The 21,620-nt window shown below is 32.0% G+C and overlaps 2 protein-coding genes, 2 long non-coding RNA genes and 1 pseudogene across 4 annotated transcripts; 3 read left to right on the top strand and 2 right to left on the bottom strand.

Annotated features, from left to right (window-relative positions):
- Nucleotides 1-696: 696 nt before the first annotated feature.
- On the top strand, nt 697-2,096 carry LOC124458023. Its single transcript, XM_047008138.1, has one exon. It carries the CDS (start codon nt 935-937, stop codon nt 1,847-1,849), a length of 915 nt encoding a protein of 304 aa, XP_046864094.1. The 5' UTR covers nt 697-934; the 3' UTR covers nt 1,850-2,096.
- Nucleotides 2,097-14,061: 11,965 nt separating this feature from the next.
- Nucleotides 14,062-15,108, top strand: LOC124458327. The gene is made up of 3 exons (XM_047008364.1): nt 14,062-14,285; nt 14,460-14,635; nt 14,745-15,108. The coding sequence occupies exons 1-3, from the start codon at nt 14,124-14,126 to the stop codon at nt 15,106-15,108; spliced, it is 702 nt and encodes a 233-aa protein (XP_046864320.1). The 5' UTR covers nt 14,062-14,123.
- A 3,185-nt stretch (nt 15,109-18,293) lies between these two features.
- Nucleotides 18,294-19,716, bottom strand: LOC124457570. Its single transcript, XR_006952662.1, has 2 exons — nt 19,451-19,716; nt 18,294-18,544 (listed from the first exon to the last, which is right to left on the bottom strand). It is a non-coding gene; the product is annotated as an uncharacterized LOC124457570 (long non-coding RNA).
- Nucleotides 19,717-19,729: 13 nt separating this feature from the next.
- On the bottom strand, nt 19,730-21,438 carry LOC124457569. Its single transcript, XR_006952661.1, has 4 exons — nt 21,088-21,438; nt 20,647-20,786; nt 19,940-20,147; nt 19,730-19,748 (listed from the first exon to the last, which is right to left on the bottom strand). It is a non-coding gene; the product is annotated as an uncharacterized LOC124457569 (long non-coding RNA).
- Nucleotides 19,892-20,785, top strand: LOC124457567 (annotated as a pseudogene).
- Nucleotides 21,439-21,620: the final 182 nt, after the last annotated feature.

The following is a 21,620-nucleotide window of genomic DNA, read 5'->3' as shown; positions in this document are numbered from 1 at the left end:
AAAATGTTGCAAAGAATAAAGTCAGCCAGAAGAAAACAGTTCAAGTCTTTCCGCCTCCGCAACCACAAATTTTAGCAATTGGTCCTACTGACTACAAGGAGCCAAATGTTGTTACTAACACAATGAGGAAAATGCCATTGCATATGTGTCTGGTTTTCTTCTAATGAAGAGTTTCAAACTCCACTCTTGTCTGAAATTCACCAATGCTCTTTCATCTACAGAACTGGATGATAACAGAAAGTTATTCTGCCACTTTAAAGCATTCGATGAAAAGAAATCCGATTTAGGAGGACTACAATCACCATCTTCTCCTTATCTGGAATACATCATCAAACTTGAAGACACATTTATTAAGACGTTTTCTGTCTACACAAAGAGCGAAGGTGTTGGTCGAAGTATATTAGACACCGTCAAGTCCATACCAAAGGAATTTGATTGCTGTACGGAATTCCCATTTGAGTTCTTGCAGAAACTTTTTGTAAGAATGCGCATTTATTACGCCGTAAAATTTGCGAACCGCATATTCGCAACAACTAAAAAGAAAGACAGAAAGTACATTAAAGTCACACACCTTTGAGGGCTTTGTGCATATAATTTTTTGTCCTTTATAAAACTAAATTGAAAACAAAAGCTTTTTATATCACAATAATATATTTAACATGTAATACATCCAAGTTCATTTAAAGCCCGGTCAAACGAGCGCAACATTTTGATCCAACATCATCCAACTTTGTTGTCACAAAATGTTGGCCCCGTTTGACCACCCTTTTTTATAATGTTGCATGATGTTGGACAATGTTGCATGGAATTTGATTGTAGTCAAATTTTTATCCAACAAATTATGCTAATTTTGCATGTTGCGATCGTTTGACCTGGCGTTAGCAACAATGTTGGTCATACGCATGCGCAATATACGTTTAGCTTGATAATAAACATGGCGGACGAAATAGCAAACTTAAGTGACGAAGAAGTAATTGTAGAAGAATATAATACCAAAAAGAAAAAAGCAGTTAGAAAGTGGACCACGAATGAGACCAACACCTTGATTGACTTGTTCGAAGAAAGACCTTGTCTGTGGGACATATTTCAAAAGGACTACCACTGCCGAGATGTAAAGGAACTAGCTTACGAGGAAATGAAGAATATATTGGGGATTAGCGTGAAAGATATTAAAGCTAGACTTGTTTCACTAAGGGCGCAACTTGGCCGAGAAATCGCGAAAACAAACAAAACGAAATCTGGTCAAAGTTCGAGTCAGAACTATTCATCGTCGTGGGCTTATTGGGACCGATTACAATTCCTTCGTCCGGTTATGAACGCTGGCAAAAGTAAAGACAACCTTTCAAAGCATTCATCTTCAAATATATCTCCTCGTCTTGATTCTGTTGATGATGAGATGGATACAGGATTGGATTCGGAGTCGGTTTCATCCAAATCATCACGTGGCAGTTATAAAACACCCACTAGGATACGAGCTGAAGCAGAAGAAAAGAAGAGAGACCTTATTACTACTTGCATTGACGTTTTAAAAGAGCCAATGCCTGCTTCAAATAGTGTTAATCAGTGTCCATTTTCAATGTATGTGGCAGAGAAGTTATCAAAATTTCCACCAAGAACCAGAATAGTTGCTGAAAAACGCATCACAGATATAATTTTTGAGCTGGAAATAAATGAAATGAATAGTTCGACATCCCATCCAACACTTTTTTATTCAAATCATACAAATGCAAATCAAAACATTGGTCAGCAATTCACAGAAGAACGTCCGTATGAAATGCAGTTAAATCCACAAGTGACTACAGAAACTGAAATCCGCATTCCATTTTTAAGAAATGCTGTGCAATATTAAGGAAGCTTTCTATGTATAGCAAATAATAAGTTCCATGTTTAGTATTCTACTGTTGCTATTGTTGTAATTGAGGATGACAGAATGAGGTAGAAAAATTTTGTATTTTACTTAAAATAGATGTGTTATTTTTAAAAAAATAGACAGCTTGCAACATTTTCATCAACTTCATATCACCTTTGTATAGTGACTAAAATTTACTTAGTTTTGTTTTGCAAAATTGCATGAAATTGAGTTTGTTGATGAATTATCAATGTAATGGCTATTCAATATTTTAGTAAATAGTAACTAGCATCTTTCCCATTGCCATTCTATAGCACCATGAGTGCAAAAATATTCCATAAATGCATTCCTAATTGATTTTGCAAGATTTGAAGAGTTATGACCAGATGATGATACACTGAGTGATGTAAGTATAGCTGAATTGTCTTGTCGCCATTGACCAGGAATGAGGTTACCACTTGAATCTTCAGCATCACATAAACCAGGTGGACAATAATCATTTCTGGAGGCACCTTTTCTCAAGAAATTATGAAGTACAAATGCAGCTTTGATTAAGGATTCCACAGTTTCTGGTGGTAGCTGAAGTGTTGTCCTCAAAAATCTCCATCTGTTAACTACAATTCCAAAGAGGTTTTCAGATATGCGCCTAGCTCTACTATGTCGATAATTATACACTCTCTTTTCTATGGAAAGACCTTGTTGGGGGTATGGTTTCATAAAGTACGGTTTCAGAGCAAATGCATCATCACCCACCAAAACAAAGGTAAACACTCTGAACATCCGCAAGATATTCAGGACTTGGTAAGGATAATTTATTGTCCTCAATAGCCAATGCCAATCCACATTTATTCCATATTCGCCATCGGATACACGACCATTTGTGCCAATGTCTGCATACAAACACTCATAATCAGGTCCTGCTACAGCAAGGACAACTATAGAATGAGTGTGCTTGTAATTGTAGAAGTAGGAGCCTGAATTTGGTGGTTGTTGTACAACTACATGTTTGCCATCAATGGCTCCAAGGCAATGAGGGTACTGCCACTTCTCATTAAATTTTTTGGCAATATGCAACCATTCTCGCTTTTTGGATGGCACTTTCATATAATCTGGTTGAACATGATCGTTTATAGCATCACAAACATTTTTACAATATATGAAATTGCAGATCTTGATATTCAAACTGAAAACTTAATGATCTATATGATTCCCCAGTGGCCAAAAAACGTATGGTCAATGTTAATCTTTCTGCAGCTGTGATTACTTTGTGACCACCAGAGACCTGACACGGCGTAATGTCTTTTTCAATATATCGTAATAACGTTTGAAAGTCGTCATAGCTAATTCGCATCATTTCTTTATATCCTGCGGTATCCTCCATTCTTAATTCCTTAACAATGTTGGTAAAATAGCCCTTTTCTTTTCTTTTCTTCATCCATGGTCTTGTTTTTCCTCTTGTCCAACTTCTTTTGTTTTCCTCTAGAAGTTCTACTACACATAAGGCAGCTGCACAACGACGAATTTTGTGATATTGATGAATTTCAAAATTAGTGGCCGCCATATTTATTCGAATTGCGTAATGTTTAATCATCAATGATATAAAATGTTGTTTTCGTTTGACCAGTAGGGCACAACATCTTCCAACATCTTACAACAAAGTTGGATGGTGTTAGTTGAAAATGTTGCGCTCGTTTGACCAGGGCTTAAGTCCTCAGGACTTGTGAACCTCAGAACCTGTTCAAGATTTCCGACCCGAATTTCGCTATAAATGTATTAAATAAATGCATTTGTTACATGATATATACAAAATACTTGCCTTTTTATTTCAATTTCTTTCAAAAAGATGCCAAAAACAGCCAACAGCTCAAAAAATCTACATTTTAACCCACTTTACGGCTTCCACTCCATATATTTTCATAGTGAATGTTGTACACTTTACTGGCCAGAGTAATGGCGGCCGTCACATAGTACTCCTTAGTGCTCTCTGGTCATCATTATGATTACATTTTTGATTTTTTTCCATAGCAGAAGTATAACACAATGTAAATATCAATTTATTATCAATGCATAAGGGTGAAACATGGAATAGAAGTGTACTGGGGGGCAATATACAGCATTTAATTAACCCAAACGTACTAGTAACATCAATATTTAAACATTCTTCCTCTAAATATATTTCAGGATGATTAAGAGGATATTCATATTTTTTTTGAACACATGGGTATAATCATGTAAGTCAAGTGAAAATTGTTTTGTTTGCATTCTTAAAAAATACATCTTTTCTTTTTTCAGTCTATTATAATTATCACTATTAAAACATTTATTACAACCATGAAAAAAACATCAATGAAATTGATATACAGTATTGTTTTCTGCATAATATCCATCAACAAATCTACTTAAATTTTTCATTCTCCATTAATGGTAATTTGTATTCTAAAATGTATTCCATTTCATATAATTCTGATTTAACTTCACTTAACCAACATAATGCTATTAAACTTTCCATGGTATTACCCTGTATCCAAATGATGGGATTTGTGCAATTTTATCATCTTGTAAATAATTGCTTCTGATTGTTTTTAGTGTTAAACCAGCAATTTTATGCATGATGTATCGTAAAAAGATAAAATATTTGTGATGTTATAGATTAAATTTAAAAATTTTATACACCCAAGTCTTAGTATATTAACTTCATTGCTACATTAATAATAAATTGCATCTCAAAATATGTATTCTTTTTTACATTGTTCGTTATACCATGTGTCAAAATCATTTGTTTCACTTTCTGAAATATCAAAGTATTTTTATCAATCATATTTCCCCTATATGTTAAATCAAAAATTTATATGGATGATATCCTTTTACAGTATTATCAATTTCAAGTGATTTTGGAAAGTTTGCTAATTTCATAGACAAGAATGAATAACTGTCAATAATTTGTAGATAAATTTCTTATATTTTTAATGATAAATTTTTATTTCCATTCATAACAGTTTCGGGAATCAGATTTTTTTGTGTCAATAAGTATTTTGATAAAAATATTGTCAAATGTATCACCTTTATGTGCAATCCAAACAGAATTTCTTTGTTCTAAAATAAACTGAACTAATCGTGATGTTACATCATTACAATCAAATACAAATTGACAATTACCACAACAATGAATGGGATCAATTGATAAGTCAGTAATATAATCCAAATCGCGTTAAAAATACTCAAACTTTTTGTGAAAAGGAATTTTCCATTTTGACATATTTTCTGAACAACCCAATAGAATGGTACCATTAAATTATTTTAATCAGTTTTGGTTTCAAAATCAAAGACAAAAAATGTTGGTGCACGCTCATTCTTATTAAAGTCTAAAGGTTTGATGTGGCATTTATGTTGCTTGCCCAGATATTTTCTACAATGAGCACAATTATTTTTTGACAATCATGAAAAACAACCTTATTTTTTTTAAAGAAGAAAAATCTTGAAACAATTTTATTACATGGATTACAAAAAAAATTTTCGACAAGGAGCAACCTTAACACTGTTAATTATTTTTCAACAATTTATTAAACAGATGTTTTTGAAAACAATATGTAGATTTAAAAATTATATCACATTCTGTGCATTGAATAGAAAAATTTTTTACTTTCTTACCCTTTGAATAACATTTTAAACATGTATCTTCATTTTTACATATATGAGAGTCCACATACTTGGAAAATTTTAAATGCATGCATTTAAAGAAAAATAAATCTAGGTTTAAGTTAGAAAAAAGTTTAGGATTTAAGATTAAGTCATAGTGAGAATCATTTAACCATAAAAAAATAACTTTATCACTTATGTGAAAAGATTCGTGATTAGTCACTCTTGAATCATAAATTATTGTATCTAATTTATCTTTAGAAAAAATTACCAAATGAAAATTATATTTTTTTAAATAGTTTTCATAAATTATATTTAGTTGGTTAATGGAAACACTTCCTTCCGGTAATTTAGCTTCTTTATAGAATGTTTGAAGTAACTATGAACTTTGTTTACAGTAACTATTTCATCAACTGATTTATATTAATATTTTTAAATTTAGATTGTTTATTGTCATTATTAATAAACATTTTTCCAATTATTACAGCCACAGCAAAACAACAATTCTTAATTTGAGTTTGTAACTTGTCACACTTAAATTGTAAAATACCATTTCTGACTTCTCTTTGATGCTTCAATACTGGATGATTTGTTTTACCACCACCCCTACTATCATCATCAGGATATAAGTTATAAATAAGCTTTTTGTTTTGTTTTTCCAAATTGGACTTTTTCCAAAATGGGATTTTCTTATTTTTATATTGATTTGGAATAGTAATACATACAATTGTTTCCAAATCATTATTAAAAATTCTAAAATGTTACTTTGTATATTATGTTCAAAAGAATCTAATAATCTCTGTATAGTGAATTCCTTTAAAGGTAACAAGGCTGTCAAAAAAGGTTTTAATGGAGCTTCTTCAAAAAAAAATCTACCTAAATCATTCTCAGAATTTACAGATAATTTTGCTATATTAGGTAAATATTGTAGTACTTGTGAAAATTGTTTCAAAAAATCAGGTAAATTGTTGAAATTGTTTTTTTTAAAAAAATTTGATGTGATCCTTAACTTCACCATGTAAAAATTTTTTTATATTGTAAATGAATTAATTTTTAGTTGTTTTGATTTATGCAATTTTTTCACCAATTTTTGAATGAAATATACTAACTATTTTCATTATTTGAAAAAATTTTCATTTTTTTTCTTCTTTCTTCTTCAATTTTTCATTTTTTCTTTTTGACATGATTTTTTTCTTTATCTTTCATTTTTTTCTTCACCGTCTACATTGTCATGATAATCAATAACATTTTCAGATCCTTTTATACACATGCAGTTTAGATTTAATATTATAAGCGGTGTATCATTAGATGGTTTACACATAGAATTACCCTTTGTTAAAATTAATTAAAAAAATGGCTATAAATCACTACACAATATAGACGTTCATTTATTTTTAAATAAAAATGAAAAAGAAAAAAGAAAAAATAATGAAAGAGCCAGTAGTATTTGTACCTATGAAATAAGGGATAATGATCAATGTATTTTATTCTCATCTTTCTTATTTGAACAATCAATTCAGGATTGTAAATCAGATGATAATGATGATAATTCTGTAAGATATTATTATGTTAATACAATAAAAAATATTTATTTTGTTTTAAAAAGATATATATAATCTCGAATCAGGTCATTCTGATATATGTTTTAAAATTGAGAAATTAATTGAATATATTGAAAAAATATTGCACTTTATGCTGGAAAAAGATTAAGTTACTAATAATGAAACAAAGTATTAGAAAAGTACAACAATGTGATAGAATTACTTTGAAAAATGTAACATGTCAAAAAAACACTTCAATCACCAATTTATGTTGGATTCACTCGGGAGAAAAATTTAATTAAAGAATTAAAACTTCATATATTTGCTGAAACATGTTTGCTATAAAGAAATTTGTCTATATTTTAAATGTCTTATAACCATTGTGCTCTTATGAAATTATGATAGCAGGATCAATAAAAAAATTCAAACAAAAGGGTAGTGGATATTTAAAGATAATGATGAATGAAAATAGAAAAAATAGAAAATTTGTATTTAATCATTAAAAGTAATTCTTTTTTCATTTAATAATGTTAATGTATCTTTACATAATGCAATATGATACTTATAGTCTCTGTCTGGTTTAATTATTAAATACAATTTTTCGCATGTACATTTAATTCAATAATTCTATTGCTTGTTTTGTTTTACAATTTGAAATAAATACATCTAAAAAATTAATTAAAAATTTATTACAGCATTTAAAAGATATGTGTGTTAAAATTTCAACATATTCAAAATTTTCTATCATAAATCTATAAACTGTTTCTCTTATATTTACATTAAATCATAACATTTTATCAAAAAATTCTTTACAAGAAACAATAAATCTAAAATTAGGAATAAATTTATATTCCCCCCAATATCCCTCATTACATTCTATCCCTAAATGATATATGTCTTTTTACAATATGTGTATCGTGCAAATAAATTTTAAAATAATTAGTCACAAAAGATAATTCTATTATTTTTAAACCCAAACAAACTATATCTCTAACAAAAATCTTTATCAAATAATAATAACTTTTTACATTGCATATATATTTTACCAGCGCAATAACAAGAAATTAAATAATATGTTCCGTGTTTTTGTAATTTCAGCAACAAATAACCCTCCATATAACTTTTCAATCACATCTTATTTTTTTAAATTTCTTCTGTTGAATAAAAATAAAAAAACTTTGAATGTTCCAAATGTTTTGCAGTTGCTTTAATTTTCCATAATTTCATTTTGCTTGGTTTTCTTCTTAATTTAAACAAATGGCTGTATACAAAATGCAATTGAAATGTAAAACAGTGTCCAGGATATTCATTTAATAAATAGCAAATGCATACATTGGAAAAATAGAGAAATCCATCATCAAACTAAAAAAAGAATTATTTTTTCAAAAAATTCAATATTTAAGTATTACATTGTTGATATATCAATACACAAAAGAGAAGGAAAACAATAAAAAATGAAAAAACAAGAGGCGTCAATTTAACATAAATTTAACTTCATATTGTGACATTGGTATTAATATTAAAAATGAAACATTTGATTTTTAACAGCATATTCACTTATATAAATTGTGTAATTAGAATTCATATCAACACTAGGTTCGTATTGATTATAGTAAAAATTACAATCATGTCCACCAATATGTCCAACACAACAAAAAATATAATAATTTTTTCCAATTACAGAACATGATTTTTGGTATAAAGTTTTCCCGTCATGTAATCTCCAAAAAATTACTAATAAAAAAGGATAAAATATTATTAATTCTCAATTTATTTTTATTTGTTTCATGGCTTTTTTGTCACTTATTCCTTTTTGTTTCTCGCCTTTTTCTATGATTTAAATAAGTTATGTCATTATTATATTCTTCTTCAGTATCATCATCAACATTTTTTAAATCAGCTTACACTTTATCCAGTAAGCCATTAGATTCAGCATTTATTGAAGTACAATCCATTCTTCCAATTTTCAAGTTTTTTAGTAGGATTTTATCTTTAATTTGATAATAGTCTTCTTTGTATCCACTTGCTGTCATCACATCTATTAAACAATTATCTTCAATACCTATATATGGTACAATCTGACACTGTCTTCAACAAATCCAAAATATGAATTTTGTATCAAAACTTAGCTGTAAAAATTTTTTTACCAATCTAATGTATTTAATACTCAATGCGGTTTGTGTTATGACAAAAATCGCAAGTTTTAATGAATAGAATCACAGCTAAATTCAAAACAGAATTCTGTAAGTTTGTGAGATCATATTTGTGCACCAACAATAACTCAAACAAATTCCTCTTGCTGTCATCACATCTATTAAACAATTATCTTCAATACCCGTGGTTGGTACAATCTGATATTATCTTCAACAAAATACAAAAACAGGAATTATTTGTCAAAACGTAGCTGTAAAATTTTTTTCCACTGTTTTGATGTATTAAAGTATGTGAAAAAAGTAAAAACAGTATGCTTGTAGGGTCACAAGATTATATTTGTGCAAAATCTGGTCAAAAAATTCAAGCATTTATTTCATTTAAACCGAGTGCAAGCCGACACTTATCACAAAACCATTGCACTGGGAAAATCTGTGAAAATGGATAAATGCCAAAAGAATCGAATATTGCGATAAAAAAGCAGGCAAAAAAAAAACAAAATAAAAAAGAAGTAAAAATTTACCAAAAAAATTTCCAAAGATGCAAGAAACGATACCTTAAAAATGATTGATCGTGCAGCAATAATTTGAAAAAGAAGCTAAACAAAGACAACAACAAAATGAAGAACTGAAAATGATTGATAAATATCAAAAACAACAAGCAAAAGAATTAGAAAGGATTCAACAAAAAAAACAACAAGCACAAGAAGAAGAAAGGAAAAAGAAGAATTTAATTGAACAATGTAATAGTTATTTTGATTTGATTTTATTATCATATGACATTTACAAAGATGAGAGAGTTAAATACTGAACGTTTTAGTAAAATAGTTGAGATGTATTAGACGTCATTGTATTCAGAAAAATATTTCACTTTCTCTTCAGCAGCTTTTAATTCGTCTGTCATCATTTTGATATCACACTCTGATACAGTTTGCTTTAATAATAATTTTGGAGTTCATCCAAATTAGCTTGTGCTAATATTAATTTCACTTGGGGCTTTTCTTTTACTTTTTCATAATCAATTAATGAATGTCTTAAATCATCACATTCATTTCCAAAGCTTGAAAATCTTTTAAATCTGCAATTCGTTTTGATTCAGTTTGCACTGCTATCTCTTTAAATTCTCCATACTCATTTTGCAAATCAGACACTTTTTTAACTTACAAATTAATTCATAGCATTCATCTTGCAAAGCTCTGAAGATCTTTTCGCAACCCAATTTATTTCATATTGCAATACTTTCTTTTTAAATTCTTCATGTTTATTTTGCAAATCAGATAGTTTTTTTTTAACTCAAAAATTTCTGTTTGATTTTTTTCAAGTTCGGCATTTACATCTTCATCTTCACACATAAAATTTCTTTTCTGCCAATTTGATGTGTTTGGACTTGATTTTTCTGATGTGTTTGGTGTTGATTTTTCTGATTCCATTATATGACACAAAACAAGCTTAACAAATCTATGATATGTTAGTTATTCAAACAACGATTCTTTTATATATGAGCAATCGATGATTTTTTCACAAAAATTAATGAATTTCTTATGAATTTAGCATTTCATATAAAAATTAGTATTTTTTGAATAAAAAGGCAAATCATTAAAAAATTTCATAAAATTGTAAAAACAAAACACATTTAAACATGCAAATGTGAAACGTTCAAGGTTATCATGCAAATATAACCCATATATGGTAATAAAAACATGTAGCAGTTCTTCATTGACGTCAAAAAAATGCAAAGCATCCTAATTAGTGACTTCTAGACAGTCACCAATGTCAAACAAATTGAAAAGTCAAGGTTATGTTCCAAATTTAACCAAAAATTAGTATCAACTTGTACCAAGTACAACTAAGGGCAATCATACCATAAATGGGAAAAATGAAAGAAAATGCAATTTTTTACAATAAATTTGAGTAGTATATAAGAGCATAATCGTGCAAAATCTCTTTATTATCAAGAAAATGGAATCAGACAAATTATACAGATATTTTTTTTTTTGAAAGAGGTAATAAACAAAAAACGTTTTGAAATATTTATGGAGAAAAATAAAGAAAAAAATTCAAAAAGAAAAAAATTCACAACTATCACTATAAATTAGATCATCATATTGTAAAGAAAATCAAATTCAAGAAGAAAAAAGAGAAAATGAGCAAGTACAGTACCGACCACGAGTAACATGACATGACTCGCGAGTATCGAGTGGGCGAGTGACTCGCGAGTCAATTGCAAGTCACTCTCGAGTGTGAGAAGTTTGCGAGTGAATAAGTGACTTGCTGTTTGCAAGTGAATAAAATAACTCGCAGTTTGCGAGTGAATCGAAATTACTCACAAAAATTTCTTTCTCCAGTATTTGAAATTGACAAACATAATCTTAAAGTGGTACTAAAACGAAAATTTTGCCTCCCGTTTTTTTTTCATAGATAATAGTGTATGTAAAAAAATCTCTTCTGGCGAAATTTTAGCGCAATGTATTTAATGCTGCTCGAGTTACGTAGCGATAAAACTTGTACTTTAAGAGCCGCCATTAAAATGCGCCATATTTGAATTTTCAAGAAGGAAGGTCTTGTGACGTCATAGTCTTAACTCGCGGCTGTTTACAGGTCGGCGTTAGATCATAGGTGAGATATGCACATATACGAAACTGCGCTTAATTGCGGTCAGCAGTAACAATCCACCCAGAACTCTTTAAGATTGCGCGCTTTCACCGCGAATTTTTAAAAAACAACAATGGACTCGTGCTGTTCTTCGATTAAAATGTTTTCATGGCAGAAAGACATATGGGAAAATTTTGAGGAATACAAAAAAGACACGCGCTCGGGATGGAGATGTGTGAGTTCAAATGCACTTTTCGGTAAGTATGTAATCATTGTAATGTCTACAATAATCACATAACTTCACGTCAGAATTCATACAATATATTATATTTAATCGTGCCGTCCGAGATTTCGATTGTTGCGATTATATAAAGCATGAATGAACAAATGATACACTTTTTCATTGCTAATTATTATTGTAGTTTATTATCAATAATTCTGCAATTTGAGAGATTAATACTGATCAAAGGGCTCATATTTTCAAGGCAAAACCATTAAAGAGGTGATGAATTCTGGAAAGTCTTTGTCAAGGGTGCAATGGAGCCTTTCCAATCCAGATGGAATTTCATACGCCTTTGATGGAATTCCATTTATTTGTATTGGAACATTGAATTATCATTGTCATCAAGGTGAAGATATTGATAAAAGTACGAAAATAAAAGAGCAAAGGAAAGAGATGAAAATGAGGTACTTACAACTCTATATCGTCACTTTTACTACACACATTTTCACAAATTTACCAGTGACAGCCCTGGTTCTTTGTTCTAACATATTTTTGTCGTTTGTTTTTTTAGGGTCACGATCACACGTTTAGAAAACGGAAAAAACATTTTCAACCTACCAAAAATTGGATGTCCGAGCAAAGTATATATGTCACGGATTTTAAATTCCCACAGTACAAGGTAAGATAAAATTCGGTTCATATACTTAAGTCAAACTGATGTCTAGTTTTCAACAGCAAACTTAAAATTTCTGAAGTATTAAATCCCACGTTCTTTAATGTAATATGACAATTTAGGTTGAGGTTTCCTCTGGTGCTATAAAACCACGAAGAAAAATGCAAGAAAGAACATCCTTATTGAAAAACGCGTTGAAATCGTGGGAAAATCTGATTATTGAAGATACGTTTCTCTTGAAGCTTCCAAGTATGGATAGTCATAAATATCATGTGACGAAAGGAGAGGTAAAATCTTCACTAATTAAGATGAAAAAAACGGCTACATTTTTAGTAAACAAAATATACCCAAATTTCCAATAAACACAGGTAGCAGGTTTGAGAGAGCCAATAGATGCACAAGTAGTGCAAAAAAGAAAAGAAATGCAAGTCATAGGTGTCCGCAGTGTTGCCGAAGTACGTCGGCATTTGGAAAAGTTTGTAAATGGGCATTTATTCAATAGTAAAGATTTGCCAGCTGAGTCAAGCCGCCGTTATTATCCAACAGACGTCGATATAAGGAACATCTTAAATGCAACCCGATCTGGAAAACAAAGATCTCCAGATGACCAATTAAATTTGGAGACAAAATCATCTGAGTGGCATGAGTTACATCCCGAAGACTTTATCTTTTACAGGGTAATGTATCATTGTCTACCTTGCGCTAACAAAACTTGCCATATTAACTCCAGTTGTATAATTTTTACTTATTTAACAGCCATTGACGGCGGAAGATGAAAACACGTAAAAGCACTTTTTATTTGTGTATCAAGCGAAGTGGATGAAGCGCCTATTATTATTGTACGGGCAGGAGATGTGTCTCATGGATGCTACATACAGAACATGCAGGTAAAGAGATGTGATGCAAATACTATTCAAGCAGGAAAAAACTGTGAACACATTTTCCATTGTGATAGGTACGCCTTGCCACTCTTCTTTTATGCGTCAGATCAAATGTTGGATACATTGTCGTCGCAGTTTTATTCCAGAAAATGAAGACACTGGCTCAATATCCGAGGTACTCGAATATTGAGCAGGGAAAATCAGTGGAACCCCAGAAACATGATGGTGGACTTCTCACTGGCAGAAATTTCCGCGATTGAAGAGTGTTTTCCTAGTAAGAAAGAATAGCCATATATATGACAAAACACAATCATTGGTGGACATAAGGAACTCATTCAAATAAAACACTTACTGCCATGTTAATGAATTCGTTGTACTCATGAAAGAGCGACGTGTGATTGTGTAGTTATCTAAAATAAAATAATTTTGCACTGTCAATCATAAAATGTTACCCCTAGTTTTACAAATTTTAAAAACATTTTCTTTCTAATTGTTAAGAAACGCATGTCCACGTGTGCGATTTTCACCGCGAAAAAGCCTGGGGTGAATGGTTATCTAAAAGTAGTAATGGTGTGAGTATGTATAAAGATGAAGTGTTGAGGCACTTGCGAAACATCGCCCAGAGTGAAAACCAAGCCACTCTTGATGAGAACATCCAGGCACTCAAAAAAAGCAGGCCATGGAAGGAATCAGTCCAACTACAAAACTATTTTTTAGACTTTTGGGGTTTATACTTAGAGGTAAGACTCACAATACCAAGAAGGAACAATAAATTATGCTCCCAGGAAAACACACATGCTTATATGCCCTTCAGACGTACATTGTCTATTATGTTATAAATATAGTTATGAATGTATTTACCACCATACTTAAATTAAAGTATTTGTTGCATTATTACTGACTTTATGCTTTAGAAATGGGTTCGCTTTTTTCGAGATGAACATCTTCGTATTGCAATTTATACAAACAATGGTATCGAAAGACAAAATAACTGGCTCAAGCACTCATATCTCGAAAGTAGACGAAATAACTCGGTGTCTGATCTGGTTGACGTAATAATCAACCATTTTTTACCTGATAGTTACAAGAAGTAAGTGATGGTACAATATCCGCTCCTTGAGAATTTGTACAACTTGATTATGATCGTCTTCTTTAAAATTTTGTAAGTTTTCTCATGTACGTATGGTAATTTTACATAGATACAAAGAGCAAAACATTCGATGTACGTCATCATATCGAGGCTACGATGATCGTGTTCCAAAGTATCTCCACGACCGACCCAGAGGTGTTGTTCAACATATCATCAGTAGAATCGACTCTGGCATCCAGATTTCAAACATTAAAAAAGAGACTCCAAAGCTTTTCATCGTACAAGGAGCAGAATGCGCATACCAAGTAAGGCTTGGCTCAGACGAAGAGTTACCATCGTGTCAGTGTCTCGACTTTCGAACAAAGAAACTTCTCTGCAAGCACATATGCGCAGTTGTTCAACAGCCAGACATAGGGTGGGAATCATTGGGCAGAAAATTCGACAAGTACCCCTGTTTACTTTGGATAAAGTGATAACTCAACGGTCTTCCTCTTCCGCTACAAAACCATCGTCAAATTCAGAATACACACCTGAGCAACACATAATAGAGAAAAGGATAGTGATCAGGTAATACATGTCAGCAAATCAAATAATAGAAACCTTTCTTACCGGAGAAAGTCTAACATACGTAAGCAATGCATCCAATCATTGAAGAGTCTTCAAGATGAACTGTATGTGGTTACAGATAGGAACGTTCTGAGTAAAGCCCTGGTTATGCTTGACGAAATAATTGCGTACACAAGGAAGAATCATCCTAATGAAGAGGGTGTATCGTTGAAAGACAAGTCTTTGTCACCTAAAAAAAAACAGGTGATAAAAACACAGGCTCCAAAAGCAGACAAAAACTCGCCAGTTAAAGCAGAGAGCGAAAAAAAAAATTAGTAAAAGAGTTGGTGCAGTTGCTGAAGCTAGGAGCAAAACAATTCTAATAGATGATGATGGTGGAATAAAAGAGGAAAGAAAGAGGAATATACACAGTGAGTTATCACATGGAAAAAAAGTAAAAAAACAAAGAAGGGATTTTTCAGAAGAAACAATCAATCCTCATGACTGCTGGGTAAAGATCAACGGCATTGGATTGACGTATCGGCAAAAAGAAATATTGGCGAGTAATTGCGGATGGCTAACTGACGACCATGTTGATGCTGCACAACATCTCATCAAAAACATGGAAACAAATGTTGGTGGCCTTAATTCCATTGTGACAATGACTTACTCCAGTAGATTCGCGCTCCCCCATGAGCAAAATCAAACCATTCAATGCCATAATACTGGTTTACACTGGGTCACGTCAAGCTCCATCACAGGAAAAGTCATTGTCTATGAAAGTCTAAACACCAGCTTGAATGCTTCTTTGAGACGGCAAATCATTAATTTGTACAAAGGACTTTGTCTTGACGATGGCTCACTTGACGTTACGGTGGTACTTCAACAGCGTCAGAAGGGAGGATCTGACTGTGGCCTATTTAGCATAGCAAATGCAGTCGCACTTGCTCAGGGGATAGACCCTTGCAAGATTTCGTGGTTACAGCAAGATATGCGTACCCATTTGATGAAATGTTTCAAGCAAAAGAAATTGGAAATGTTTCCACATCGTGTGAATTCTGCAGTTTGTACACTAAGTCATTACGTCATCAGTGTATACTGTGTTTGTTTTCGCATATCCCTGGAGCTGAAATGGTTTACTGCAATAACTGTAAGAATTGGTATCATCATCAACCTCCTTACAATTGCATCAAACTTTCTGTAAAGCAAAGTACAGCATTAGTAACAGATAAACCATTCTTATGTTCATATTGTGAAGTATCTTGCTAAATTTTCTAAAGAGGAGCTCTTCCTTTTCTTTCTGAATTGTTTCACAACAGTTTATTAAATCTTAAGAATTACAAATTTTTATAAGTAATGCAGTATGTGACTATCTGTAAATTTCATTAAGATCCCTGTTCAAGGAGATGCTTAGCTGTGTAAATATTGTGCACATATAAAATAATTTGACAAGTTCAGCTCTTTCTTCTAATATATGTATGGAACAAGTTAAATAATCATGTAGGTTAGTAACTATTAAAGAACATTTTTTAACACATATTAGCAAAATGACATCATAAACTGTAACATCTCATAAGAAATCGTGCATCTAAGTTTCCCAGATTCCCTGACTTTAGACATATCTTTGAACTGCAAAGGTGTAATAGGCTGTGTAGCCAAATACATGAACAAATTGAAAACAGTTTGCCGGGATTAGGTGAAAACTAAGGTGTTTGCAATTTGCAATATATACCATACAGTTCATCAAGATTACAATCTTTTTTCACTATGGACAACTTGTTAGTTTGATAACTAGTGTTTATGCAAAAATAACTCAAATTTCTGTTTTTTTATTACCATCTGTTGCACAGAAGGGTTAATGATTAATGATGTACTGCTCCTTTGAAAATATTAATATATATTAATATAAATATCATAATCTCATGTATATTGGTGTCATACAATTAATATAAACGTCATAACTTCATAAGGAATTTCCTAACAAATTTGTAATTTTAAAAATTAACAAATTATATAACCTGTTAGAGCTAAACCATTGTTGTTTGGTTTATGTAATATCATGATTCTTACATGTCAGTTTATACTTTTGGAAAACCTCTTAAAACATTATATCAAATGATCATAGCAAGCTTCTTGTAAACAATCCAAAATTAATGAACAGAGGAAGTTAAGAAGTTTGATGCATAATTTAGAAAAACATGGCACTAGAATAACTAAAATTTAATATAACAAACATTTTGAAATCAGCAAATCGTGAGAATAATGATTGCAATGAAAAATGTTTCATTGCAAAATAAGGTTTATTTCCATATGTGGGTTGAAATTATCTCGATTCCCAATGTTATTCAACCATACTTTTGTCTTTCAGATAGATGTTATTGTAAACAAGATAAAATTTCGTAAACCAACCTTGTAGTTCAAGAACAATCTTTGAATTCGATCATGGTTTAAATTTGTGTTGCAACATATATATATATATATGAGAAAACCAATAAATATAATACAATATACAAAACGGTACAAAAAACCGAATAATCCACGGACGCATAACGCTTATTCGCGATTTACATGGAAAGAGTCACTGTGGAATACCGCAGACCAACATTAAGCGCAGTTTCGTATATGTGCATATCTCACCTATGATCTAACGCCGACCCTGTTTACAATATAACACTATATACAAATAGAGATATAAAAGGTTGTATAACTCAATTTTTTAACATGCCTTCAACACGCTGTGTCGTGCAAGATTGCAGTAATACGTCTGATAGAAGTATTCATTACATAAAAGCCCAAACGACGAGTCTTTAAGAAGAATTTGGGTTAAATTTGTTGAGACGAAGCGCGCAAACTTTAATCCGAGTTCGCGCGAAATTCGATTTATGATTTGTTCGAATCACTTCTCGGATGATTGTTTTGAGCGTTTTTTCCATTTGGGTGGTATGACTAGACGGCTCAAACCTGGTGCCGTACCTACTATTTGGAAGAAATCGCCAACACCAACAACGTCAAGAGAGCGGCGTCAGGTTAGCACAAGTTACAACTATTATATACTTACACATATTGCAGATGATAAATTTTCACAATTTGAGAGAACCAATAATACATCCAGGCAAACTTTCAATATATAATATACATTTATACTAAGGTTTTAAAGGAAATACAAAATGAAGTGTCTGTATCATGCATGAAGAAAGAAGATTCGTGCTATTTTCAAGAAGAAAAAGGCACAACTGAAATTCCAGACCAATCTGAGAATGATGCATACGTAAAGCCAACAATTGCTCTTCACACATACGTGCACTTCGTAAAACAACTATTCCTCAATATTCTTACAGGACCAACAGATCACGCCCGATGCACCTAATTACACGGAAAACAAAGAAAATGAACCGGTTTGTATCTTTGAAATATATTTTTGTATAACTTTTGTAGACATTTTTAAACTTTCAGGATCATGCTACGGCGTCCTGTGAGAGTTGCAAGAAAAAAGATAGTGAATTAAAGATGTTGCATGGAGAACTTACAAAACTGCACACGAAATTAGCTATCAATCAAACGCAATGGATACGGTCGACTAATTTAATAACAAGAGAAACTGTAACCGATGAGAGAACTGACCCCAGTATACATTATTTACGTTTAAAGTTTCAATTCACAAAAGGAGACTATAGTAATAAAAACAAATTTCAATGTTTTTTCAGATAAAAAGAATCCTACGACAGAACATGTTCATTTACAAGATGAAAACGAAGGCTAGTGTTAAAATATCAACGGCTCACACTTCAAGAAAAACAGCATGTATAAAAAAACCACTACATCTTTGTGGTAATTTAGACCAGATTTCTGAAGAACTTATGGAGGATATGGACACATATATGTGTGATAGTGAAGAAACGAAACAGAAAGATCCATACAATACAGACCCTCTGTGGGAGCCTGAGCAGTTGAGGAGGGAATATGAGAACACTGCAGACGATGATGATAATTTAACTCGCAATCGGTAATTTAAAATAATGCTTTCTATGCGTGTATGTGTAACAAGTTTTGTGATAATTTCTGCATTTACAGTAATGTTTCTTTCATTATCAGAGTAAATGAAGGAACAAACAAGAGATGAGCCAAAGGGAATTGTTTTCCTTTCTCAGCTACTTTTGCTTTTTCAACACTGTCATCATTGCTTTCACCCCACCCAAAAGTGAAAACAAGTTGTTGTGGCACTCTGTTGATTATTGAAAGTCAGTGCAGTAACTGTAAAGAAAGCTTTACCTGGAAAAGTCAACCATATCTTTTTGGAAAGTTTCCAGCTGGCAATATTTTGCTTAGTTTTGCTATTTTGTGTGCAGGTGCTTCAGTAAAAAAGGTGAGGAAGTATGTAGCAATGTATCATCTCAATCACAGATATTCAGTACTCCATAAACCAATGGCATTGTACAGGTACTTCAAGTGTTCAAGAACATGGGGTTGATCAGCTACAGTGAAGTCGCATATTATTATCACCAGAGACACTTTCTGTTTCCTTCCATTGTTTTATATTGGCGTTATATCAAAAAAGATATTGGAATCTCTAGAAGGAAAAGAAGTTGTATTGTCAGGAGATGGGCTGCATGACAGTATGGGTCATTCAGCAAAGTATGGCACATACACAATATTTTGCTGCACAATTGGATTAATCATTCATTTGGTTGTTGTACAGGTAGTTTTACTGGCTAACAATAAAATTAATTTGTTCCAAATACTTGAACATATGTCACTCACATTTTTGTCAAAGGCAAACCAAGCAGGGAGTAGTTCAGCTATGGAGGCTCTTGGTCACCAAAAGGCCATGTCATTTCTCCTTACAACTGGCCTAATAATAACAACATTCGTATCAGATCGACATGCCACCATAGCCAAATGGATGAGGGAAACATGTCCAAAACTGTGCAAAGAATTGGGGAAACCAGTCATCCAGCATTTCTATGACCTGTGGCACATTGGAAAAAGTATTAAGTTATATATATACCTACACCATGACATATCAGTGAAAATTGTTTACAACAGCATGTTATTCTTATCTTATAGAGATTCAGAAGATCATGATTACATTGGCAAAAGAAAAGACTGCCAAATCCTAGGAAGATGGAGAAAAGCATGCACGACATTTCTATTGGGCTGCTACATCTACTTTATCTGGAATTGGAGAAGTTAAATGGGCCAAATTTGAATCTTTTTCTATCACATTTTGAATAAACACAAAGACTTCCCAAATAAGATTTACAGCAGATGCAGTCACAGTGATGTCCTAAAGCCAAGAGTGTGGTTAACAAAGGGTACAATATTTTGAGTTTAAAAGAATATCATTACATTTGTTCACTTCAATACGCTAACTCTAAGCAACATGATAAAAACCCAAGTAAGTCAAATAGTTGGAATAATATTCATCTAGGATCTGTTGCTTATGAAAAGTTGAAAGATGCACTTACCAAAAAGAAACTTGTTAAAGCTATCAAACAAGCATCTTCTGTTGCCCAGACCAGCTGTTTGGAGGGATACCATTCAGTTGTTAATCATTTCGCACCAAAAATTATTCATTTCTCTTATTCTGGCATGTATTGCAGGTAAACTAAAAATCACAGTTTGATAAAATTCAAGGGAAAGAATATGTGATAATGAAATAAAGTTAACTAATAATTTTCATTGTAGGTCCATCTTAGCAGCATTACATTTCAACTTTAATTTGCGGAGGGCTAGCAAGACTACACTTGATGGCGAAACTTGTCTTCGGTTCACATATACAAAGTATAAGGAGGGAGAAGGAACTGTACGAAATGTTAGGGTGAAGCAAGACTTCTGTGAGTTTAATTGATGAGCATGAGAAATTAAATGCATGTGTTGTATTTACAAAACACTAATGGATTATTTACCAATTTTGTTGAAGCATATGTTGAAGAAATTTATGACACTTTGCTGAAGACTCCAAGGAAAAAGCTTGAAGAAGTTGAAAATGAATTGAGGAGACACACTCCAGAGCCAATGCACATGATGCTTTCTGAAAAGCAAGCAAAAGTTGATGCAATTACCTTGTTTCGTTCTCGAAAACGTAAACTTAACACTGACTGTCCCCCCACATGCACAGATGAAGAATTACAAGATTTGCTTGGTACAGGTCAAGAGCATACAGCTAAAAAAAGAAATCCATTGTGCAAGAAATGTGCAAAGCCTATGAAAGGTCACAAGAAGGGCAGTTGTCAATAATATAAATGTATATTTGTAAATTTTGTAAATATACCACCTATAATAGCTTTTTCCATCACCTTTTTACATTGCTATATGTCCTCATCCTCTTGAATCCTTTGTAAGGAAGACACTTATTGTTCGAAATGTCGTCCGTATTTTGTTGTAACAACAACAAGGCAGTGGCAAATGTCTGAGCTGCCTGTAAAGTCCCATACAAGAC

The sequence above is a fragment of the Xenia sp. Carnegie-2017 genome, unplaced genomic scaffold (genome assembly GCF_021976095.1).
Source record: "Xenia sp. Carnegie-2017 unplaced genomic scaffold, XeniaSp_v1 HiC_scaffold_6, whole genome shotgun sequence".
Lineage (NCBI taxonomy): Eukaryota > Metazoa > Cnidaria > Anthozoa > Malacalcyonacea > Xeniidae > Xenia > Xenia sp. Carnegie-2017.
Note: the sequence above shows the minus strand (reverse complement) of the source record. Positions and strands in the feature narration are given on the sequence as shown.

Excerpts from the sequence above, each read along its gene's own strand:
- LOC124458023 (XM_047008138.1), top strand. The coding sequence starts at position 935 with ATGGCGGACGAAATAGCAAACTTAAGTGACGAAGAAGTAATTGTAGAA.
- LOC124458327 (XM_047008364.1), top strand. The coding sequence starts at position 14,124 with ATGTATAAAGATGAAGTGTTGAGGCACTTGCGAAACATCGCCCAGAGT. Across the intron at positions 14,286-14,459 it reads TTTGGGGTTTATACTTAGAG|AAATGGGTTCGCTTTTTTCG; the intron begins GTAAGACTCACA and ends TTTATGCTTTAG. Across the intron at positions 14,636-14,744 it reads TTACCTGATAGTTACAAGAA|ATACAAAGAGCAAAACATTC; the intron begins GTAAGTGATGGT and ends AATTTTACATAG.